General features: G+C 41.5%; 1 protein-coding gene across 3 annotated transcripts in view; it reads right to left on the bottom strand.

The window, feature by feature from the left end:
* PAMR1 (peptidase domain containing associated with muscle regeneration 1) overlaps positions 1-26270 on the bottom strand; it is a 54672-nt gene that overhangs the window by 5178 nt on the left and 23224 nt on the right. For 2 of the 3 annotated variants that reach the window (XM_080594490.1, XM_080594491.1), the window contains exons 6-9: positions 23001-23108; positions 5390-5560; positions 2518-2730; positions 847-913 (exon numbers count right to left, since the gene is read on the bottom strand). In XM_080594490.1, the coding sequence (XP_080450616.1) occupies positions 847-913; positions 2518-2730; positions 5390-5560; positions 23001-23108 (559 nt within the window). The remainder of the gene's footprint in view (positions 1-846; positions 914-2517; positions 2731-5389; positions 5561-23000; positions 23109-26270) is intronic. The other variant, XM_080594492.1, reaches the window with a different exon arrangement.

Raw genomic sequence — 26270 nt, 5'->3', positions numbered from 1 at the left:
AGCTGGAGAATGGGAGAATATTTGGGGGAAGTACATGTTGCCTTGTTCCTAAAGGCTTCTCTCGGCATCTGCTACTGGCCATTGCCAGAGACAGGACACAGCTAGAGCTGGACCTTTATTCTGACCTCATATGGCTGTTCTTAAGACCAAAGATGAGGACAGTTCTTGCACTGCATCTAAAAATAAATGAATCCTCTACTGAAAGAAAACGCTGAAATGAGAAATGACTACTTTGACAAAAATTAAATTGAACATTTCAGCGTAACCAGATTCAGACTGTGTTCATTTCAAGAGATCAGCAAAAGGGCAAGTTCACACGAGGTCTAATTGTTCATTCACTTCTTCCCCTCCTATTCTCCTTCACCTTGTCCCTGTGCCCATCCCAAACCCAACTTTATATCAGCTGCGCTATAATTTGAAACCTAATGGGTAGTGAAACCTAATGGAAGCAGACTACATTGCCCTTTCACTTCTTGTGCTCCCCCCACTCATTTCTTCACGAAGTTAACACATTTTCATATTTTAAGATACATCCCCAGCTCCAGGGAACTGTTCCTCAGACTGCTCTTGTACTCTGTTACAAGCTTGCAAGCCTAATTCTGGCACTGTCCAGTAGTTTGCACACCTCTAACCATGCATTTCTTCCTGGCAGCCTCCTGCAGCCTGCAAACCTGTGCTTAACCAGACCTCCCCTCCCAGCAGCTCTCATTGCTCGGTTATCAGTGGAGTACACATGAAGCATTTCCTGGGAAAGGCTGCTCAGTCAGGGCATGGTCATGGGATGGAAAGGAGAGGAAAAGCAATCACATTTTTCTTAAAACTGTACTTGAGGTATTGCATTCTCACCTTGACTGAACCTGCATTGGAAGCACTTTCTGTCTCACCAGGTCAGAGATCTTTGGCTCTCTGCAGGCTAGAAAAAATATAACGTTGCACAGTACTTTTCCACATTCACAGCTAAAATGTTATGATTCATACCCATTTCCACCCTTTCCTCTCACTAGCAATAGGGGGCTGGATTAAGAAAAGAGGCAGTAAATTATGTGCATTGTAATAAAGGTAGGCCCTAAAAGGTAAAGCTTTAGGAAAATACTTCCCCACAGATCTCCGTATCTATCCGTTTACAACCATGGAAGCAACTCAGCATCATCTGCACTGGACACTTTCAGCTGTGGAAGAAGATTTGTCTGTTAGTGTGTCTGAATGTCAGATTTACACGACCACAGCTGGCAGTTAACTTTAGCAATGATAGAACTATACAAAAAACATTTAATTTCCACCTATGTAGCCACACATATCTAACGCCAGTGAGTCAGCACACTGAGAAAGGCTGCAGGATATTACAGACTTCTGAGAGCCTGTTTGCTTGGGCACCCTTTGGGAGGAGCTGGGGGCTCTGAATGAAATGAACACCACAGAGTTACCTGAATATGCACAAAATAACAGAAGGACAATTGAGGATTTCTAATTTTGTATATTCTGTTTATTTACTTTAAGAGCAGGATAAAATATTCAGCTTTATCACTTCAAATAACTCTGCAAGGATCTCCTTCCTGCTGCGCACAGTGGAAGAAAAGGAATCTTGCAGGATGTATTTCATCTGTATGCCTGAGCACTCATGTTCAATGGGATTTAACAATATCTAGCTCTTTGTGATTACTGTATATGTTAACCTTTATGTCACTGTCAAAGTTAACTTCAGTAAAGAAGCCTTCCACAAATGGAGATGATTATATGCTTCAGGGAGAGAGTATTTCCATCTAAAATAACAGAATAAAGCAAATTCCTCAGGGGACAGATATATTTCCTTACATTATCATTACTTCAGTTAACAAAAAAAAAATCCATTAGAATATGTTTCAAAAAATTGCTTTGGGAAAATGAATTTGGCAGTTCCCCAGCCCAAATTCCTTCATCCATTCAGGGCTCTAGTCATGCTTACAGTAGCCCCAGGTCAACAGCATATCTCCCTTTCTAGCAAAGTATTTAAAGATGTGTTTCAATGTTTTGATGAACACAGATAGTTTAAGCATGTCCTCAAGTGGTTTTCTGAACCCAATGTCCAAGGCTGCAAACTACAGGCTTGACCTTATAAACCTTTACATTCAGGACTGGTCCCACCGACTGAACAGCGGTGTGAGAGGAGAGCTGGGTCCTGTCACAACAACTCTGATGGCACAGTTATTTCCTTCTATTTCAGTTCCCTGCTGATCTTCTTTGTTTTTAATCTTACACAGATTTCATCCTAGAAAGAGGGTAATAAGGGTTATGGGGAGCATTACTCACCATCTTTAAAGATGAAAGCATCTGCTGGAATCACTGGCAGCTTCTCTGGCTGAGTTTAGCAGCCAGTAAGAGCTGGCAAACTACCAATCTCAGTATCAGGTGTCAGTCAGAGTTTATTCTTAGGAAAAATGTTTCTTTGGCCAATGCAAATTATAAAATGCAAACTCCAGTAAAAACATAGCAGCTTGTATGAGTTGTTGTAAAAAAAAAATTAAAAAAAAAGTAAACTACCTTTTATGCAGATTGGCTGTTTCCCTGACCATTCTCCATTGTCTTGGCAGGTCCTCTTTTCATTCCCACTAAGAACATATGAGTTGTTACAAAAGAAAGCAATGACTGTGCCAATTTTTGCATAGCGTCCATTCAAGAGCTCAGCGTCTTCCATTACTCTTCTGTAGCCATTGAGTGGGCCACCGGGATCTGAGCAGTTTTTTTCATCTAGAACTAATGATAGGGGGAAAAATAGTAACCATTTTATCAAGTTCACAGCATTATTTTCACCCGTCAGACTGCTTGACATTTCATTCAGATTTTACAATGCATTCTGCACTTCATTAAGGATGCCCCATGACCCATTTGGGATCCCAGTCTTAGAAGAGATCATATATTAAAGAAGCAATGATAATACAAATGTCTATTTATAATACACGTTTTGTCTTTGTTGAAAGTGTAAGACTCTCAAATCATTATAAAGTCCTTAAAACTTGGCTGACAATCCTGAAAAAGAACCTTGACTTTACATGATGTTAATGTCCCATTAACATTAACGGGGCTACTTCAGGAGCATAAAAGGATGCACTTAAACTATTTGCAGAAAACAGGCCCTTGGCATCCTTTTCCCTTTATATACTTCCAATACTTTACTGGACTTGAATAATAAACTAGACTACTTAGTTTTGCTTTTATGTTTGGTTGCAGTTTGGTCTCTTGGCACTGACAGAGAGATCTCAATAATCCAGGGAAATACAGTAATTTAACTAAAACATATATATATATATTATGACACTAAAAGTTTAATGTGGAAATTCATAGGCACACTGCCTATAAAACCTCTTTTACTTTCTCTTTCCCAATATTTTCCTCTTCTTTTTATTTGCTGTTGTTCTTTTTTTCTTTCAATAAGCTAAAATTTTTGGCCTATATTTGAGAATATTTGTCAATATTCCCTATCTGATGCTAATGAATGCTATTCCCTGTAATCTTGACCCCTCTGCTCTTTATAATTAGCAGCTGGAAAAGGTTGGGTTTTTTTTGTTTGTTTGTTTGTTTTCTTTTTTTAGGATTTTGTCTCAGTTTTCTTGTCAGGCTGATGGTAATATGCAATTTGATTTAACTCCTCTGTTGTCTCATTGCATGACATCCGGTGAAGATCTCATTTAGACAGTGTTGGTGCTGCTCTGCGCAGAGCGTCCTGAGAAGACCGTGATCTTTCAATTGACCAGAAATGACCCCTTCACGGCATTGCTTCAGACTCCGCTGAACCTCACTTCACAAAAGCACCAACACAGACCAAAATGCTTAAAATCCCTGTGAAAGGAGCGCAGTAAAAGTGCACAGGTATGGGCCTGACCTGTTCCCGCATCCTCATGTCACCAGACGGAGCCCAGCCCAACAAAGATGTAAGCACATAGCTAACCATGGCAGTACAAGGTTCAATAAGGGCATGTGCTCTTAACGCTGAGCGCATAATTCAAGTGAAGTGTGTATTTCAGTGCTTTATTTAACAACACTGGATTTTGGTATATGCTGAATGTTTTACATGTACTTGAATACTTTTCCACATGAGTCATATTGAATAAACAAGAACGAGAGTTGAACTTCCTCTCAACCAGGAGAAAGGGAGAAGCCAAGCCCTGCCTCCTTTTCTTTTGGCTCTGTCTTTCTCCCCTGTACCTCACAGACTCTCTCACTTGTGAACCACAGATGACTTTTAACCTGATACTAACTAAAGACTGCAGGGAATCACCCACAGTATAATGCTTCATTTGCAAGTTGCTTTCTGTGCTGATATCTAGCCTAGAGGCATCATCTGATGAGCAGAGTGCATTTGTTTCCAAATGTACCAAAGCTTGACCAAATAAGTCAAGAAAGACCTTCTCTTATTTCATCCTGTGCCTATCGGTAACTTGAATCATAATTCTTTTCTTCTGTAAGTTCTGGGTTATGATTTTTCTGACAGATTAAAAACAAAGAGAAAACATCTGGGAAGGAGAGACCCAAATTTCAGCGCTGACACTACAGTAACAATCAAGTCTAGAGACAGATGTTTCAACAGATCTTTACCCAGGGACGTCATGCAGCAGGAAACTATCCCATTTATTGCAATGGGAGGTGTTCTCTCTAGACAGAAGAATGCCTTTGCTTGCTTTTTCAGATGAACTTATATACAGCTGTTTCACGACACTTCCCCTGAAATTTGCACTGCTTGTCACAACACAGTTGTGAAAGCACTTTTCAAATTGATACAAATTATTCTGTAATATGGAAATAAAACTGTGCAATATGGAACAACTAAAGAAAAATTAGAAGTCTCTTTGGATGGGAAGAAGGGGCTTGAAATTTCACAGCTGAATCAAAGTGAATGGTAGATCTACCATAGGCATGCAAACTTGCACAGCAAGAATGAATAGAAGTTTCTGTTTTAACAGTTTTTCTCTAGGATGGGAATGCTGTTGATGTAAGAGTCTAGTCTTCACGGGGTAAGCCTCAATCACGTCCACGGAGTGCACCAGGCTCCTGCAGAGAAAGTATCAGAGGTACATAGCAATGGAAGCAGCTATCCACTGATGCACAAAGACCCTCATTTGGAGTTAGTCCTAGAAATTGCCAGTCTATGTGTAAGAAGGATGTATGCCTCCAGTCTTTGAGATTATTTTTCAGTCATTTGATGTTTCAGTCAGACCTTCATATAAGTAAGTCTTGCAGGCTTGGGCTCCAGCTGAATAAAATAAGAATCCCTACTACTATTTAAGGCAGGAAGACACAAGAACATCATGTTAAGCCATGGATCTACCAAATTTCAAGTGAGATTTGGATATTCTGGTTTCATGTGAATACAATGTTTGAAACATTTGATAAGAACCAAAACTTAAAGTGACCTTACCACATTCGGGATGATGTGTTGACCAAATCCCATCAAGCTGACAGTAGGCAACACGGCTGCCTTTTAAGCTGTAACCTGCGTTGCACTTGAAGTAAACCTGGGCCCCGTATTTAAAGTCATCTCCTTCCACAATACCATGAGCGGGAGCACCTGGAGTCCTACACATCACCACTGACAGTTCAGATATTTCAAAAAAATCCACTTTATTACAAAAACAGGACTGTGTTAAGATGATTCTTTATTTAGAACACTGAAAAACCAATTAAAATGGGCACAGAAGTCAAAATTGCAAGACAACTGCTGATTTTAGAAAGTTGTTTAGACCTCATTTCCACACACTTACATATACGTCACTTTTCAAAACATGCCTAGATCCATTCAGTTCAATGGGATAACTCAAAATGATCATATGCATAAGTATTTGTACCATTATGACTTTCATCTGCTCAAAATACTGGTACTTGAAGCACCTTCCAGCTAAACGGGTTTTGAACCATTTTTTCAACAGAAAATTTAGATCCTTAAGAGCCTTACATTTTAAACTCTTTCAAATTCTTCTTTCAACATTTATATACTTTTTCAGGTAACGTCACTGAAATATTAAAGCATTGTTATTTGTATAGATCAAACATTATCATAATGACATTAAAAAGGAACCTTGATATTTACCAAACTGTGATATTTACTCTTTCCACAGGGTTTGTTCTATTGGGAAAATACTGACAGACAATGGTGTATTTAACTACTGCAAGTAGTAAATATTAGATTAAACATCCTAAGCAAGATTTCTCTGAGAATATCAAACCAGCCATACTAAATCAGACTGAAGGTCCATCCAGCACAGAATTCTGTCTTCAATCGTAGCAAAAGGTAGATCTGATAAAAAGAATGTAAAAATAGAGCAAACATACAGAATGCTTTCCTGGCATAATCTGGCAGCATTCAGCAATCTGAGGCTCAAGAACTACCCAAAGTACGATGGTATCTTTGGTAAAATATACCATGGTTAATTCTTTTATATTAGTTTGTCTAAGTATTTTCTAAACTCAGCTACATACTTTATATCCACAATATATTGTGGCAATGAGTTCTACAGAGTAAGCGCTGTGTCAAAAATACGCTGCCTTCATAGGTTTGGTTTTTAGCCTGCCACATGATAACTTCATTTGATGCTTCCTTTGCTATCAGAGACAAAGAATGCCCACGTCCTATTCACCTTCTGCAAGTCACTTTTCAAGACCAACTTTCTGTATCAATGAAGAAATTAAAACAGTGTAGGATATACAGATTTTGGTGTCTGCACAACCCAGCAGCTGCGGTACTCCATTGAAGATAGATAGATGAATGCTATAGAGATCACCCTTGCTTTATGTTTTTAGAATTTGATTTCCCTTTCTGTTTTGCCTTGTAGCTACTGGATCTGGACACACAAAGAATGTTGCTTACAGCCAAATTTTGATCCTTACGCTTGCAGAGGAAAAACCTTTGTAAGGCCTCAGGCCTGTAATCCTTCCTCAGAACATGCATGACTCCATCTACTTATATTGAGCATGGACGATCCAATTATTCACATAAGGAAGAGATTCTTGAGTAAGTAACAGTCCTAAAGCAGTAGCACTCACAAGAACAAGGCTCAATAGAAATTCCCCTCATTTTATGGATTACTACAAATGTCAGACAATGATTTGGCAGAATCATTTGTGCACTAGTAAGCCCAAGTCCTGGAAAGAAAAACTGTCTAATACGTCAGCTTTAGAGATGGGCCCAGACTCACTACTCCAAGTCAAAACACGTCCACTTAGGGAAGGTCAACATTTCCTCTTGGCTGCAAGCGTTCTGCATCAGCATCATCTTTTGCAAAAGAATAATGATGAAAATTCAACAAAATTCATTCCTAGCCCATAAGGTTTTTCATGTGAAATACACCCACATGTATATATGTGTATACACAAGCACATACAGAAATGAACGGAAAATAACGGAAGCATAGATTTTCTAAGTGAATGCTTGTCATCCCAGTTATGATCTTTGTATTCCCAGTAACCCCCTTCATATCTAAATATAAATTTATTGCATCATATTTGTATTTCTCTCTTTTGGTGTAAAGTCACACTCAACTTGTCAAATGGAAAGAGTTGATTAGAAACATCTGTACACTACTTAGAGTCCTCCTTTTTATCATAAATACAGGTTTTCTGTTTTCTTGTGGTCCAGTTCAGCTCTGCAGAAAAAATCGTTTGGTGCTTTTATGTTCTAGGTCCCGCCCGGAAAAAAACTTATCCAAGCTACACTTACTTTTTACCCACAAACTATGAGTGTTTGTTCTTGTTCAGTCTCCTGAGTGATTAAGATATTCAGTTTCTAGCTCTTGCGATTTGCTTTGGTTGCCAGTCTTTCTTTAGACGCTCTATGCCAGTGTGACCCAGCTGGAACATCTCTGGTTTTACTTATGAGGTAAATTCAGGATTTTGTGCATAGATTGATTTAGTAATGAAACTGTGGCCTAGAATAGAGGATATGGAGGCAGAAGGTCATGAGATCTAATCATAGCTATGAAGCTGTGGCCATGGGTAAGTTGCTTAATTTGCTGTATCAATCAAATGAAAGCACCCTTTTCCTCACAGGGATGTTATAAGCATTAGCTCATATCCACTTGTGTCACAGAGTCGTGGAATTTCTCTGATTGCAAAACAGCTAAGTATTATTAACAGGCGTGTCCCTGTTGTTGCCCGTGCCTCTGTCTGCTGGTTGTCTCTTCTCTTGTTCTCATCATCCTCCCTCATGGTCTGCCCTAGTCTTTAACTGTGCCACTGGAGGCACAGCCACTCCTTTTATCTTTTCTTTGGATCATTTTGTAAGTTCATTCTTACTCTCTTCAAATTACACATGGTTTTGAATCCTGAGATGTTCCCTGAATCTCAGTACCACAACTGATCTCTGTTTTCAGCTTATATTATCTAGTCTGAAAGTCACATACAGTTACTCTAGTACTTGTCTCTGCTGCTTTAATTTTGAGCTCTATAGCTTTTCTCCCTGTACAGTCTGACTTGCCTTTTATCCCTTTCACCTAATCAATTTCAGGTAGCTCTTTTGCACCCTGTCCTTTTACTTGTGAATACTTCAGGCAATGAAGTTTTGAACCCTTATTGTGAAGGGAATCCTAGCCTCTCGAGTGCTTCATCCAATTCACTCTTCCCTATTTGTAGATGGCTTCCCATCAAGGGTATGAATTTGATGGGTTTTTACATCTTTCAGAATGTGCAGTATATTCTGCTGAATCTTAGGACCGCCTCCTTTGTTTGAGATATTGTACTGAAGTCTTTGCATTCTCTCCTGGTGTAAGACTATATCCAACTCTCCAACAGACATTTCTCAAAAGTCAAAAAGAAAGAAAAAAGGAACATTTAGTAAATGTCATTCATACCTAGCTCTACCCTCTGGTTATACACAGTAGCCAAAAGATCCAACCATCTGAGCTGACCCAATTCTCTTCAGTTTCTAAGCTCTGTAAGATATTTGGTGTAGTGTCAGATTCTCTTGCCCAGGCAACTTGGGCCTGATCCTGCCATCTACCAAGTATTTTTCAATATCAGTCCTTCTTGTCTGCTTGGTCCAACTTCAACAGCCACGAGGGCTGGATCTCCTCACGTCTGCCATCTCTCCCCCAGCTCTTGCCCAACCACAGCCATCTCCATCCCACCTTGTACCCACCCCCAATTATACCTGTACGTGGTCCAGCATGACTGCTATGCCAGAGACGAGGCTGTGAGCTGTCTGGACAACATCTCCTCAGGAAGCAGGGGGTGGGCTAGCCAGCAGCACTCCACAGGTCTGAACCATTTCTAGGTCACTGGTTGGATTACTCTGTTCTACATGAAATATGTGATTTCTACTGCCCTGTGATTCTGGCTTACTACCTTTAGAGAGTCTTAAATGTTTGTGGTTTGTGCTGTGTTTGGCATTAGTTGTCCATAGCAAAATAGTAGGAAAATCTGTCCTGATAATCCATGGGAGGACCTTCTCATTCATCCAGAAGTGGTTAAAGAAGGAACTAGCATCTATAGGTCTTATCCTTCTTAAAGGCCTCAAGAGCATTTCTCTTGTATTGGTGCAACGTCCTCTGAACAGCAGCCACTGCCTAGCTTCTCAAAAGATTAATACCTTACCTTTCCTCTCAGTGCCCTTTGCAATGCAGACAAAGATGCAAATGGCAAGGTAGAGAGCTTCAAACAGAATTATCTGAAGAACATCTGTGAACTGTACCATGAGGTCAGTCATGCTTACTCTAAACTGTAATGTTTGAGACAATCCTGCAGAAATGGAACTAAGACTGTCAGGGATTTCAGGTTGCAGTGTTCAGTCTCTGCATCTTTCTTTCCACAAACAGAAGACCAAAGACACCAGAAATCCAGAAAATGTGATAGGTGAATGAAAAATTATGTTACGAGATGGTAATGGACAATCAAATATGAAAGAGATTTCAAGCAACGTCTGCCAAAAAAAGTCTAAGCAACCCAGGGACCCCATGTCTGAGCCTGATCCCATTTCTCATGCCATGGTGTCATCACACCTATAAAGGCTCTGGGGATCTAAGAAACTATCAGAAAAACTAGGGAATTAGGGAAAAATAATCTTGGGGAAAATTAGGGAAAAATAATCTTGAGAAGAGACTAGGAGCTAAGAATGATGGCTCTGGTCATGCAAAACTAAAAACTGCAATAATGTAAAAGCTAAAACCAGAAAGGATATAGCAAAATGTTTAAAGGAAGATAAAGAGGTATGTTCAGGCAGAATAAAATTAAGAACAGATTTTTTACTCAAGAAAAACTCTACAAAAGTCTTCTTGACAAATGTTTGAAAGACATAGTAGGATGTAAATTGAAATACATCTCAGCATTTAAAAACTGAAAATCCGCTAAAAAAAAAAAAAAAAAAAAAACAGAGCAGGCTTTGGAGAAAACTGACCATCACTAGCAAGCCCATTGTGACCTAAGAGATTTTTTTGTTTTAATTTTTCCACATTTTGCCCCACCATGTTGTTCCTTGGAAGTCCCACAATTAATCTATATAGGCGTATAGATAATCCTTGTCACTTTAGTGTGTGAGGCAACTAGTGGCCTGAGAGAGCTCCGTTTATAAGAAAGTAAAGTAGAGAGGTGTAAGACAAGGTGGCTACAGACAATTCCATCAGAAATGCTGAACTGTGACAACCGTTGTTAGAGGGAGAACAAAAACCAGAACTGCCTCAAGTGTTTATATAACAAACTCACAGAATCCCAATAAAATTGATTACCCTTCTTGCCCCTCAACTTGTTGCCTTGGAAAACAAACAAAAAAAAAATTTCTGTCCCATATGAAGCACAAAAATGGTTCCACTTTCGCAGATAACTTTCTGCAATCAGAGAAAATCTAGGCTACAGGAATAGTAAGTTCCTGAATTTTTAAGTAAATGTTCCATTATTAATAAAAACAGTGCAAATTCTTCTCTCTTCTCAATTATAAGTAGGAGACATTCCTCAGATCTGAATTATCTGCCATTTAGAAATAGTTTCCATGTTCATTTTATAACCAGTGAGATAAATTACATCATCTCTTAGGCTACACTTTTCTTTCTTCAGTGTCCTTCAAATCCTGCCTGATGGAATTAGCGTTTGCTCTTGTCCCAGAGTCCCTTCATTAAATGAACACCATTTTATTCTGCTGCCTTCCTCTCACCCACTTCCTCATTAAATAATATATATCCCCTCACATAAATCATACATTATCTCTAAACTCTGCACATCCTATTCAATAATATATTGCCTACCTGAAATAAATCTCATTTCTCACTGCTGTTACTAATTCAAGGTTTACATTTCCATTTTTGCTCCCCTCAGTATATTGGGTGAAAGAGTTAATGATTGTGTGGGTTGTTGTTTTTTTTTTTTTGTTCTGGTTTGCTCACAGGATGTTTTAATGCTGCTACTGCTAAAGAAATTGATTTTGTTGCATATTCCCAAGTCAGAGTTTGGCTTTCAGACTGACCCATGCTAATGTATATAGCACATTTTGACATCTAGTGGCTTTGGGGAAAAATTTTCTATTCCTTTGTAATATTGCTTTCACATAAGGTGTGCTGGCAGGCTTAGTGGAGGCCAAACACTGAAAATGGCCACAGAAACTGTGCTTGATGATGAGCAGGGGTGCAGAGCAGCTTCTGCTGGTATGGCTCCTAGCATACGTTTTGTGCAGTGAAAGAGAGCTACGGACCTGCTCTGGGACCTAGAGTGCCACCACCATAGCCAAAACCACTCTAGTGACTGTCAAAGAAAGCCTGACAGAGACTTAAACTGAGGAAATTTAAATGACTATCCTCAGAAATAAAATCCCAAAACAGTCTCCAAACGGAATTTGGGCATTTTGTCAGCAGAAAGCCTAAACGCCATTCTTTTCTCCTGGGAACGGCACCGTGACTCAGCCCCTTGCTGAAAGCCACAGCAGCTCCTGAGCCAGACAAAAGCTGTACAGGGACCCTCAGCAGCAAGATTTTGGACCCTGAATTTTGCAGATTCCTGGCTCCACAGCAGCCTGGCTGGCAAGGTACTCTGGAGCCAGTGAACCTGGAAGCCCTGGAAATCACAGCTCCAAGATGCTCTTGCTGGAAAGAGCCTAACACGCAGGGGAGTGGGATTGGAAGTGATTTATTTTTTCTCTGCTTAAGTAAGTAATTAAAAAAAAATCCAGCAGAAAACAGAAATTTCTTTGAAAAGTGAATTTACCACTACAAAACCGTTCTAACAGAGAACTCCCAGCCAGTGGTACCTATGTGCACTTCATGCAGCTCACCAATAGCTGCAGTTGCTGCCTATGGCCAACCCTGCTGAAGTGAAGAGTGGTAACTCCCATCAGGTTTGACTTTTGGCCTGTAAGTCTCTGATTTGGTCAAAATCTTTTTCTTGGTTTAACTTTCGTTATGAGGGCAAGTCTAATTACATGACTACCTGAGTGTCATTATATGGCAGTTCCTAAAATTTATGATATCTGGATTTCCAAAGTCTTTGTAAAATAAGCTTCTGTCTGCATTTTACCACTGGGGAAGCTGTAGCACAGACATATTAAGTGATTTACCAGAAGGCAAATAGTGAGTGAGTGGCAGAGCTAGGAAAAGAGCTGTTATCTCTATATATTCCTACTAAGTTTACTTGCAAACTGGCCCAGCTTTCTGCAGAAACCAGCATTCAACAACTGCGCCATTACGTAATCCAACGCGTTATTCTCAGCAGCAGTGTTGAGGTGATGGAGCTGTACGGGAGCAGATAGCTGCGTGCCCCTGAAGGCACAGCACAGGGGTTAAGGGGGAACCACCTCTGAGCAGCCCAGAAGTCACTGTGGGGTAGCAGGACACCTTTTGCAAAGTCCCTTGAATAAAGAGCTTTTCAGAATTCAGACTTAGAGAATTTGTCATCTTCACTCATAACAGATCTTATTTTCTATTCTTGGCCCTTGAGCTTTGTGAGTCCATGTAAATCTCTAGCACTATTTATTCCTACACTTATCCCTTCCCTCCCCAGCGGGCACCCAAAAGGTGAGGATGCCCCAGGTTCTCACAGGATTTGCTGGCAGAGAAGAACTGATGTGGAGGAGGACTCAGATGGCTCTCCTCAGACATCATCCCCCTGCAGCTTGGCAGAGCAGCCCAGAGACGAGAATGCCTAACACATAAGCCCACAGATACTAACTTTAGCCAAAAGCATAAGGGCATTGGCTGTCAAAATGTTTTTGGAATGCCTGTGTCCTCAAGGAGGGAATGAGGTGAGGGATTTCTGGAGGCTGTGGCTCAGAATGCTCAGGAGAATTGTTTTTTTTATTTTTTCTCATAAGCAGTGAGCAGGACTTCCAAGCAAGTATATGACACTGGCAGTGGGTTTGATGAAAGTGCCCGCCAGCATCCTGAGGCACATCCTGGGGCAGTGTGGCTCTGCACTCTCCTCTGAGCAGGGCAGTACCACCTCTGGGAGCCTGGGAGACCTTGATGCTTCAAGTCACACTACAGGGGAGGTGCCCTGACTCCAGACTCATGCTTTAGGACCTCCAGTCTCCTGATCTGGCTTTCAAAGGTGTCTGCATGCTGGGATCGTGGGCACACCATGAGCCTGCTGACTGCCACATTGGATACCTGAGGTCCTGCAGCAGGAGAATGGGTAGAGCTGCCACAGCCCCAGGGCAGAAAGGTGCCATTGCTGGCGGATGACTCCAAGCAGGTCTCACTCAGTGGCTGATGTATGAGAAACCTGCTCTGCGTAGCACCTAATAGAGCAAGCTGTGTTAGTTGAGGTGGGAATGCCCTTCTCTCTGTGACACTGCTGGAAGAAGAACAAGGATTCTTCCCCAAAAATGTCCCCTTTTGTTGCAGTAGCTTCCGTTCACTTTGTTAGCCAGCAAGGATTTTGCATTAACTTGCCCTTGCTCACTTGTGTTTCAAAAAAGAGGAAACTATCAGCCCTCCGTCGTGGCTCTTGTGGTGACACATTCTCTCAGTTCCAAAACCAGCTCAAGCCACATCTCCTGCAGAAATGCTGGGACACACAATTTACCACAAAGATAGTTGTTCTTAATTTGTGCCCCCTGAAAGAGTCCTGGAAGCTCAAAAGCTCCTCTCATTGTTGATTTTTGCCAGTCCTCACATTAATCCTTGAAATGTCAAAGGAAATCATAACAAGAGCAGCTCATGAGCCAACCCCAGTTACTAGAGATTGTAGACTTCCAGTCCTACTTTCTGGGCCTCTTCACTTTCGCAGCAGTTCCACCAGCTAGGAATAATTACACAAAACTATGACATAATCCCTACTGAAATTTAAATCTTTTCATTCCCTTCCAGCCAATTGGAACTCACTCCTGATGTTTTCCAGCTCCCTGCTTCTGTGAATGAGACAGTATCCATGTGAAAATATGCTTGGATCACCCACTGTGATTTATTCATCCGGAGGCAATTTGGAGGTTGTTGCTTACAATTAGCCACTTGATCTTTATCAGCATTGTTCCTAGCCCTTAGAAAGCTGTGTCTCTGGATACAACCTTTCCGGTATTCGGATGGCCTACTTAATTATACAACTGGATCTGTTTGTGCATGGGACACTGGACTGAGTGAAATCCTAATGAATGATCCTCAATATTCACTTTCTCTATCAGCAGCAAGAACTAATATTTAGAGTAAGTTCCCCAATGTGTCCTTTGGAAAACATCACAATATCACACTGCAGAGGAGAGCACCATCTGCTCACAGGGAAGATTGTAGAGCCACAGAGAAGCTGATATGCTCGTTATTATACCAAATTACAAAAGAGAGTAAATCATCTTGAGGTGTTTCATTTTGGAGATGTCAGCCTTCCAGCTGAGCAGGGACAAGCCCAGGCAATGCCGGATGGGAAAGACATTCTAAAGAAATGCAGGTTGCTTTGAAACAATGTTTGTGAATGTCCATTAACTGTAACAGGAAAACACCATTTAATGATATAGATTCACTCCGGTGTGGCTGACAGAATAGTTTATTCAGTCTTTGGAAGGGATCTAAGCTGGATTTCAGGCAGAAAAGATGATCTGGCATTGCCTGTTTAAGAGAAAGAGATCAAAATTACCAAGTGTTGAGATGAGGGTGTAGGGAAAAAGAAAATTAAGGGAATTAAAAAGCAGGAGAGTACTGAGGAAGTAGCAGGGCAATTTGGTTGGCTGTGAAAAGCAGTTGCTGAGCTCTTGAAGAATACAAAGAGGAGTATGGGAGCCATAAGAAAGAGCAAGTGGGATACTGCCTGATCGTTTGTGTCATCATGCCTACCGCCTGGGGCCATCCTGCTTTGGTAGTATTTTTTATCAGCTGCAAAGAGTGTGCAAGGCAGTGAAATCATGCCCAAGAGCACAACAAAGGGAAGTGCCTAAGGTACCTAGCCTCAGAGATGTTTGAGTGTAAAATCCTCAAGGAGGAACAAAGCCTTTGAATGAACTGGAGAGGGGGTCGGGACTGAAATTGTCAGCACTTAAGCATGCTGGTTACTCCAACAAGCTTTCAAAATGGTTTTAAGGTTACCCCAAAACACTGAAAGAACGTGCAGTCTACACATTTGCACCCAAAAAACTATGAGCTAAGTATTAGTAGTCTTCAGAGAGGACAAGGAGCAGTTAGAGGCAGAGACCCCAAATCTATAACTGCTCTGGGCCTTTCTCTCATTTCTTCTCACTCCAAAGAAATCAAAAGATAATCCCCTGCCTCTCAGCTAGGAGACAGAAAACATCTCCATCAGCAACTTACAGCTGTATACCAGCAACTCATAGTCAGCAACCTCTGCAAAGGGTAGGGGGTGACCCCAAAGTGTGTCAGTGATGCAAAGTTTTATTTGGCCAGCCATGCTGAAGAGCTGATTTACACCATAGATTGGAGCAGACCTGAGAGGATGACTTTGTCTCCTAAGCGATTCAGTGATAAAATGACAGGGAAAAGTAGCTTTGTGCTGTCCAGAATGGCAAGAATACCTGAAACGTAGCTTGGGCTGAACTGTCCCCCCGTAATACTGATTCGTCTTTCCATATGGCAAGTCATACCAAGGAGAATCCCGTGCATGTTTTTACTCTAAGGTATGTTAGCAGACTGAGGAAAATGCTCAAGATTGTTTTGGGGTGTGGGGAGTGGAGATTTCCTATGAATTGATTTAACGTGGTTTAGAAATGCACCTCTTTTCCTACAGCAGGCCTATCCTTGTATAGATTTCATCACAGAGAAAACAACTTTTGATTTAGATAATAGCAATGCCTGGAGCTATGCTCTGGGCAGAATGTTTTTTTACCAGACATGTTGCCTTCTTTGAAAAGTTTAAAAAAATGTTTACTTAATAAACATTGAGAAAATAATAAAGGGACCAAGACAAGTCATCACTAAAGGAGTTATCCTGTCTCTTTAAGCCTTGTTATCAGCTACACTTACTCACTGGGGTTTCAAAACTCTATAGAAATATTATGAAACCAAGCACTGCTAAACAGTATTAGTAACTTCCTTGCACAAACTGTGACTTGCCCAATCCAATAGTTGTATTGACAGAGCTGAAGGAAAGAGCAGTGTTAAGGACAAGTGTTCTGCAGTCTGATTCACAAGAAGCAGTTGTTGATTGCTTCAGACATTTGTAGTAATTTCCTATTAGGTGTTCCTGCTCTCCTTATGGGGGCATCTTGGCTGTTTGCATAACAGAAGCTGAAGACCTTTAGTTTACAGCTCAGTGAATTAAGATAACCCAAAACTGATGTTAGGTTGCCTTAAAACATCAGGTGTCATGTTTTGTGCTTTGGCAGTTGCTATGTGAAGAGTTCTGGCATCCTTCTACCCAAGGGAGAAACGTCCAGGAAATATACTGAACTGTAAAGAGGGAGCAGAAGTCTGTATCTCCATCTCAAGCTAAGCCCTTTGAATACATGCACTAAGCACTAAACAATGCAGATCACACATCTTAAACACGTGATTGCAGAGACATCTTGAAATTAGAGAGCTGGGCAATCACCAAACACATGAAGTTTAACAAGAGCAAGTACCAGGTTCTGCACCTGGGACAGGGCAACCCTGGCTATACGTACAGACTCAGGGATGAGAGGCTGGAGATCAGCCCTGCAAAAATGGATCTGGGGGTTTTGGTCGACGGCGAGTTGAATATCAGTCAACAGTGCGCGCCAGCAGCCAGGTGGGCTAACCAAATCCTGGGCTGCATCAGGCACAGTGTGGCTTGCTGGTCATGGGACAGATCATCCAGATCTGCTCTGTGCTGCTGCGGCCTCACCTTGAGCACTGTGTGATGTTTTGGGCACCACAGTATAAGGAAGACATAAAACTACTAGAGAGTGTCCAAAGGAGGGCTACGAAGATGGTGAAGGGTCTGGAGGGCAAAACGTATGAGGAGCAGCTGAGGTCTTTGAGGTTTGTTCAGCCCAGAGCAGAGCAGGCTGAGGGGAGGCCTCATGGCGGCCTGCAGCTCCCTCACGAGGGGAGCGGAGGGGCAGGCGCTGAGCTCTGCTCTCTGGGGACAGCGACAGGACCCAAGGGCATGGCATGGAGCTGGGACAGGGGAGCGTCAGGCTGGGTGTTAGGGAAAGGTTCTGCACCCAGAGGGTGGTCGGGCACTGGAACAGGCTCCCCAGGGAAGCTGTAACAGCACCAAGCCTGCTGGAGTTCAAGAAACATTTGGGCAACGCTCTCAGACATACGGTTTGATTTTGGGGTGGTCCTGTGTGGAGCCAGGAGTTGGACTTGATGATCCTTGTGGGTCCCTTCCAACTTGGGAAATTCTGTGATTCTACAATTGTCCTGGATATCACCATACTGTATTACAGGGGAGCAACGATAACATCCTACCAAATGTCTACCCAGTATCACAATTTTCTGACCAGGTGGGAAGAATAAAAAAATCCTACCAAAAGGTGACTTTTAAAACCTGAGGACTGCAGTACTGTTGTCTTACCCAGCTATGCAAAGAAATGTGGGCCACTAAAGCTTCCTGTATGACTGCACTGGCCATGTCTTCTCTGCAGAAGTATCTCACCCTGTCTGAACAAACTGTTTTGCTGAACAGTCTTGCCCATAAAGGGCAGTTTCAGTGAGTAACAGTGCTCAAGGCACAAGTAGTGATGCTACGTTGCCTCTCAGAGGGAGTCTCAGGAAGGTTCTGAGAACAAGCTATCTATGAGAGCATCTTGACTGTGTTCACATCACAGCTTTGTCATGACAGGCTAAAGGGTGGTGGTGGTTTAAGCTTTAGCCTGTTACCCCTACTAGGACTGCAAAACCCGTGGATTTCCACATTCCGGTTAAAGGTTTTTGCTGGTGTATAGGTCTCGAGGCAATTGAGCCCTTGTACAGTAATGGTGAATAAAAGGCCACTAGCCTTTACTCCTCATTATAGGACTGGCCAGAGTGGCAAGAAAGGGCTCAGGGGCATTTTCTTACACCTGAAGTTGTCTGCTATAATTATGCAGTATATGAATGGCTTAACACATGCAGGCTGCAAATGGCAGAGTATGCACCAGTGATTATGGTGCTCCTTGACCTGCTATTGCGAATCTTTCCGACAGAAGGGAAAAAAAAAAATAGCATATCCTTAGAAGTCTCTACATTACATGTCCATAGTTAGGTGAGAAAAATAGGTTTAACATCCAGAACCTTTCCCCTGTGCCTCATCCTAGACTCTGCTGAGTTTAAAACTCTGTCTAGTCTATGCCAAACACTGACAGCTGGGCTCATTTTTCCCCACAGCAGAAGAAGGCAGAGGATGGGGGAGTGTTAATGCTTTCTTCCTATTTTAACTGTCAGTCCGTCAGTGAAGGGTGAGGCCATCCCTAAGAACCAGCCCAAGTCATAGTTGCACGGGGGAGAGAAGGGTGGAAGGGGATTATTTCAGCAGTGGGGAAGGGTCTGAAAGCTATATTCAGAGGCTGACTGGAACATGGTAAGGCCAGCCCTAGCAACATCAAAGGCTACAGCGTGGAGTTAGTTTATACAGCTTAGTCAGTTGGATTAGACCCTTCATTAGGATGCAGAACAAAGCTTTTCTTCTTGGCAACAAGGAGCGAGAAACAGAATGAAAATGGAAATCGGATCTGAGCCCTGAATTCCCCATTCAGCACGAGATCCCTTATTTGCGTAGGAACTCTAGTTTGCCTGGCTTTGTTTAAAATAAAGGTGACAGGAAATTTCAGGGCAGGATGAGGTCAAGGTCTCTTGCTTTGGGGCCAGCAGGCCCTGGGAGGACTCTTGAGTCAGAACGCCCTGTCCTAGGAGGAGAACAATCAGAGGGTGAGAGCATTTGCCATGGGGTACCAGGGTACCATCTTGCTACAGCTGCATCTTCAGAAGGCAAACTCAACACTGAGACTTTAGAAAAGACCTTGCTAAATTTGAGATGAACAAGTAGTCATCACACAGTACAGTGTCATTGACAGTGTGATATTTGTGTGGATGCTTTTTAGCATGTAGAGCACCAGGATCAGGCCACTAATCAGCTGTTATTTTTTCCCTTACATATCTTTTGAGGAATCTGCTGCTCCATTTCAGGATATTTCAGGCTAAGAGAACAAGATGATCCTTTTTTGTCATTTCTTACACCTCTGATTGCGGGATTATTTGCATTAAAATAGACAGAGGTCATACAGAAAAGCCTGAGTTTGATCTCAATGATATCAGCATGGCTCAGAGGTCACTGGGAGGGGTGTGCTGGTATACTGCAAAATCAGCTTAAGATCAGGAAGAAGTCCAAGTATTTAAAATAGGAATTAAGATTCTCTACTTACTGTATCATCATAACAAAGCATGCTTATGTGTAAGAAGGTATTTGTTGCTGGTCGTTAGGCCTTTTCTTTACTGTGTTTTAGGAGAGAAGAAAGAAGATCTCACTCTATTGGTTAGCATCTATTTTACAATTTCTTATAGAAAAAAAAATAATAATAATAATCTCCAGAGTCAATTCAGACATTTGACTTTTAAATCAGACATTGACAATTTAAATTAAGAATTTCTTGACCAGTGAATCAGTCCTAAGTATGGCTGATTGAAATACTAACAGCTGTAAGAAAGGAATGTGCCTGCATTTCAACTTTCATGCCTTTAGATGATTGTATTAGCCCCTCAGATTGTAAACAAAAAGGCAATTGCCTGGCTGCCATAGAGGAAGAGAGAAGAGAGCACTAGTAATCTGCAATCTGTGCCTTTAATCGTTTTATTAATATTGCAAATTGCAACTGACAGCAATTAGGGCTGGATATTACCCCAGGAAAGTAGCTTGACCAATGTTGATCATCCTATTAAAGAGATAGAATTTACTTTAACAGAGGAAAAAATAGGTTCCTTGAGGTTTATCTCATTAAAGTGATTTCCATAATTTCCACAGTGCATCCCACACCTTTAAAACCAGACTTGGCAACAGACAAAAAGACATAGCTGAGCTGGGATGATGAGGGACTTCTAAAAGCTTTCTGTCATGGAATGTCTATTGCTGAATTTATTTTATTTATTCCTCAGTGAGATAATCCCACAGCCTCCTTTCCTCCAAAGCAAGCCCCTTGGATTTCTCTGACTAAATCTCTCATATCTCTGTGGCTACCTTCTGTTGCACCACCTCAAATCTTCTACATCCATTTAACATTAAGGGGCTCTAATTTTCTTCTCTCTTATACTTATTTTTCATCAACATAAATCCATTGTCTTTAACGGGATTGCACGTGACATGCTCCAAGAAAACCAGACTGAAAGAATCATGATCACCATGTCCAAAGTCATATTCGATATTCCAACAGTGACCATTTTATGACCATTTTCTGCAGAAATAAAGTTATAACCTTGGCTCCACCTCATAAGTCACAGGAAAGACAGCCCTGCTGCTGCAAGACCTAACACAGACAATGATTCTGAGCATGATGTGATCTCCCTTTAATATTTAAACTGCAATGCTGTTCAGGAAACTACATGACTAATATTTAAAGAATTATAGCCACAGATATTTTTTCCAGTTCTTCCATTTGCTCTTAGAAAACAAATCAAACTTTTATTTTCTGCCTCTTTTTCCCCTATACACTAGAAAATACTTAGGATATGCTTTGGCAAAACTGCAGGAAATATCTTTAAAAACACTTCTTTGAAGCCAGACTGAACAGAGATTTGCCATGATTTCCTTGCACTGTGAGATTTGCTGTTCACATATAAGGAAAAAAAAGTCAACCTTTATCTGTTATGGATGACAGTAAAATAGATGTTGAAAGAAATACTTCTTAGCCTAAGCAAAAGGTCAGCATACGACCACAAACATCATAAAGTAACAGCATTTTATCCACCTGCCCTGTTCTTTCACAAATCAAACAAAAGGATTCCTGTCAAGTTAGACCTTACTGTATATATTTTTAAGTATCTCCTCCCTTTGCTTTGTTACTATATACAGCTCATTGTTTACACTAAAATAGAAGTCTCGTCCTATTGTTTATCCTTTACCTCCTCTGCTGTTTGCTGCTTGTGTTGCATGGATGAAGTTTCTACACTGGAATTACAAAAGAAAACTAGTAGAAGAATGTGAACTTCATTTCTTGCCTTGACTGTACTGTAAAGCCTGCCAAAAGTAGGGTTGAGGTTTTCTGGAAATTTAATTAATTTGAAATTTAGGTTGGTTCTGAACCAATCAGGAACCTTTTTTTTTTTTTTTTAATTTCTCTCCTACAGACAGCAACATAATCTCACTGAGCAGTTGAGAAGGGCTTCGAGTTTGCAGTCCCTAAATGACCTGCTACTGGCAGAAAAGGGTATTTTAGCAAAAGAGCTAGACACATTAGCCCTGAACCCTCAATTTTCAGCAGCTCTTTCCTTATCAAAAACATGAGGAATCTGTGCAATCTGTCAGAATGTAGCACCCTTTTCTGAACCAAAACTTTTGGGGTTTACAGAATATGCAAAACTACCTCTCCTTTGGTCTGCTGGGAGAAAAAGTCAAGTCTTATGAGCTAGTTCTGGATCCATAGAAATCCAAAGGTCTTTTGTTTCGAAATGATCCATTTAATAATGTAAGGAGATACCATGTCACTGTGATTTAACTCCCCTGAAGTAAAAGCAATTCCAGGACAGAAATCCATTTCTGAGGATGGCACAAGTTGGGGAAAGATTTTGAAGTGGTGAGGTTTAGTGTACACTGGCTATTCTGAAATAGAATTGAAAACTCTGAAAGCAGGCAAGGCATTGTGTGCCTTATGGCCGGATCAGTGCCACAGCAGTGCCATAGTAAGCCATGCTTTCTGTCTTGGGCCAAATATTGTCCCTTCTGGATTTCACTAGTATCACTGAAATCCTCCGGGGTCAGCTGGAGCTCTAGCTCAGTGACTTTAAATATTGCACACTGCTTCTTTCAGTCAGTAGAGACGATATAGCCTTCATCGTAGTATATATTGCACAATTTTTACTCCTTCTTGCTCTTTCAAGCCCCGTCAGATGAAGACGTTTGCTCAAGCACGGAAAAAATGAAATTGCTAGAACAGACAATTGATTTGATCAGACTTGAATCCAGTTAATTTACAATTCACTTGACAGAACAAAAGCAGGTGTATATCTATACGTACAGGGAGGACTACCAAGACAGACGTGGATGGAATCAGCCATTTTCTGTTCATTCTGACCCCAAGGATCTCAGTCATTCATGGTGCCAGTGCTCTAACTTTCAGACCACTGTGAGGGAAGACAAACTTCCTAGGACTGGCTCTGGCTAAAGCATCATACGCAGGGCTCAGCTGAGGTATGCGCTGTTAGAAGAGAACAGCTACACACACAATGGGAAATAGCAGACAAATATACCTCTCTCCTGAAAAGGCCAGTCCATTACAAGATTTCTCTCTCGTATGCTGTTTCTCAGCTCCAATTCCGTCTTACCCTCTTCCACATAGATATAAAGCTTCAGAGGTTTTCAGTGGGAATCATAAACTGCACGCAATGTGTCTATAAATGCCAGAAGTAGCTCAGTACGTTCTCTGGTACTGTGATTAACCTAACCTACGTATCAGTGACACTCCTAACATTCAAGCACCTGCATCAGTAACAACCCTGGAGGCTGGTCATACACACAGTGCCTGTACTCACAGTTTTCGCAGCGACTCCCCGTATAGCCAGCCAGACAGGCGCATTTGTAGGTACCGCTTTTGTCTAGAATGCAAGTTCCATCATGAAGACATGGAGATGAAGAACAAGCTATAAAAGAGAAACAAGAACATTCACAGTCTCTGATAGGTTGGAGTTCTTACATATTTTTCCTCATGATGGTTGGTCTTGGGGTAAATTATATATTCTGGTAAAAAGGTGGGAAGACGGTAAATGGCCTAACACTTGTCAAAAAGTCTTCTGCTCTTTTATACTTACTTCTAGGGATGGTAAGTTTTTTCCAAGCATTCATTATTTATTCTTACCATTTTCCTCTAACTGCTGTCCAGTGGTGAGAAAGGTTTATGGAAGAAAAATAATTTACAGCAAGCTCCAACAGTGTTTAGAGCTTAGCCTTTTATAGCCTTAAAGAAGTTTAATATCAAGCTACATTTCTCCTGCCATTCACCTCAGAGCTGAAGGATGAGTTACAGGATCTATAGTTTTGTTTTGTTTTGGTTTTGTATTGGACATATGTCATCTGAGACTTTGCAAGTTGTTTTGCCCCTGAGGAGCATGTATTTGGTGTTTGGTTCAGGAAGCTGAGCGGTCATGATGATCCTGAGCCTGCTGGGGAAGCTCTTGCATATCACAAATCTAACAGTGATGCACATCAAACAGTGTATATTAGCATAATGGAGAAAGTGTAATTGCGCCATTTAATATCATCAAAATCCACTGTGCAATAACACATACACATTTTTTGGCCTCTAAGGGAAGACGATAGAGTAGAATGTTAATTTACTCTCAGAAAAACAAAGACATAATTTCAGTCTAGATTATTTTCAAAACTGAATGTTGGTTTCAGCAGACAGAAAGTAGACCCCAAATTACAAGATTCAGATTCTGTTTCAGATTTGAGTAAGTCCAACACCTGATCCTTATGGATCTTATGCCCCGCTTCAAGTCCCTCTTAACAAAACCAGACTGCAGCAAAGTTCACATCTTCATCCATTCCAAAAGCTGAGTCCATGTCGAGGTCCCATACTATCACATTTAAAGCATTCACTTTGCTGCAGTTCAGAATGACAGATACCAGAATAAGCAGTTTTCCTTGCAAAGACTTCACTTGAAGCATGAACTTGGAATTACTTATATCCAGACAAGAAATATAAAGGTGCCACTTATAAATTTCTCCAGAGGTTTCATGTGGTGATGTAACAGTAATTTGTATGTAGCTGGGCAATGAATATCTCCCAGGTGTCTTTGAGGACTAAGGTCAAACTAAGGACAATAATTTGTTTCTTAAAAGGAATATATATGTTGCAATTGTACTGTATCCAACTAACCTAAAGAATCACCAAGAAAGGGAAAGAGAATCAGAAGAGCTTGTATAGGCTAATATTTCGCAGTCACTGGTTTGAAGCCAGTGAACTTTTAGCTTTATCCTCAGCCCAGCTTTGTCTCATGACTCTGTAGAAACAAGTAAATGAGGATAAGTGCCAGATACTATCCTGGAAAATGTCTGATTCTCAAGAGCACTAGATATTTTTCTTTTTAAAGGAGTCTTGATTGCCCGGCTTCAGTGAAACAACATGGGACAGTGCTACAAAATGGTAAAGCCCATATGTTGTGTCAAAGATCACTAGCTTGGGGGTACAGAAAGTAAAGTGGTACTGAAATTCAACAACAGGCTTTCATCTAAGCAGATCCAACATAAGTATAATCCCTAGGAGATCCTGATACCTCCCCATCTGGCCCTCCATCCTTCTCATCTGAAGTCTGCCGAGTGGCTTCATGTCACTCATGCCAATTACTGGTTTTCATTTGACACTTGGCATGGGATGGGTGACAGAGCTCAGGGACCTAACACCTGTTTCCAGACCAGGCAGCAGAGCAGCAGGTTGTATGGTTTCTTCCTTTAATAACTACACCTGCAGCAACTTTTCCAAAAGGGAATATAGGCTTCACAGCTTATTTTATATTAATCTAAATCTTTCTGGCTGTCGAACCAGTGACCTCTATGCAGTCAGTGGCACTGCTTCAGCAGGCTGTGACTGATAAGCCAGCACAAAGCTCAGTGGAAGGGAAAACAGTGGCACAAGCCACTTTTCCAGTCCTCTCCATTACACCACTACAGTGCTGGCAACATCTGATCATCTCCACACCCTATAAGCACAAGTGCTGCTGCAGCTCTCACCTGCGCCACAGGGAATTGCTCTAGCAAGCCTCGAGCAGCCTTTTCCCGAGACCTTGGCTTTTCACAAGGCTGTGCACAGAGGGAAATTTCAGGGGCAATGCTTCAGTTTGCAATGTGTTGCCAGAGCTTTCGATCTTGTGCTGCCCTTGCTTTCAATTCTACACTGCCCCATGCACGCCGTATTCTTCCCCTAAACCGTCCTGCTGGCCAGGTTAATGCTTCACATAAAGAGGCACTGGGAGTGTTTTAAAAGCCTTTCACTCCAGCTACACATTAGGCCAGAACAGCCTCATAATAAAGCCTACAATGAGACCTCCTCACAAACTCTAAGAAGCCCTTTGCAACATGCTCTGTGTGGATTACCACACTTGCAACCACCCAGCCTCAGAATAATTACCACTAAAAATGGGGCGGAAATAAAGTGTTCAACAGTATTCGAATACCAAGTGTTCCCTGCTGGGCAGAGAAAACAGAATCAATTCAGCTTGCGCCATATGGAAAATGTTAGTTTCCTGAGTGTAGGCAGCCCTTATGCAACATAGCCCACACCACATTCATTTGTTCGATATCACCTCTCCTGCTGCAAGCCCAGGCAAGCTACCAATAGCTAACTGCTACCGCTACGTTACTAACGGGTACCAAAGGTAAAAGCTGAAGAACAGGGCAGGCTAAGAAATGGCACAGACACCGCATGCAGCGGTACGCACATTTCAGATTGCTAGTCACAACCCTGATCATTGGCAACAGCTGCCCCACCGTAGGTTTGTATATTTATATAGGAGTTATACAAGCCAACTAAACTTCCTGAGTGAGATGTACCCTGGACAACCTCATGAAATGTGGGTCATTGGGGTATGTGGAAGGTAAATTATACTGAGTCATAGACCCTGCAGGGATTATCTGTGGCAAAGCAGCATGCTCTGATTAGCCTTCTGTGCCAGGAGTACTGTAGAAAAATTTGGCCAAAATTCCCTACATAGCTAAACAAGGAAGGTCCAGGAAGAGCATACATACTGCAAAACCAGGAGTCAGCTACACTTTCTATGTTATTTTGCAGCCAGAAAGAAAAAAAA

The sequence above is a fragment of the Anser brachyrhynchus genome (assembly GCF_964034855.1).
Source record: "Anser brachyrhynchus genome assembly, chromosome: 5".
Classification (NCBI taxonomy): domain Eukaryota; kingdom Metazoa; phylum Chordata; class Aves; order Anseriformes; family Anatidae; genus Anser; species Anser brachyrhynchus.
Note: the sequence above shows the minus strand (reverse complement) of the source record. Positions and strands in the feature narration are given on the sequence as shown.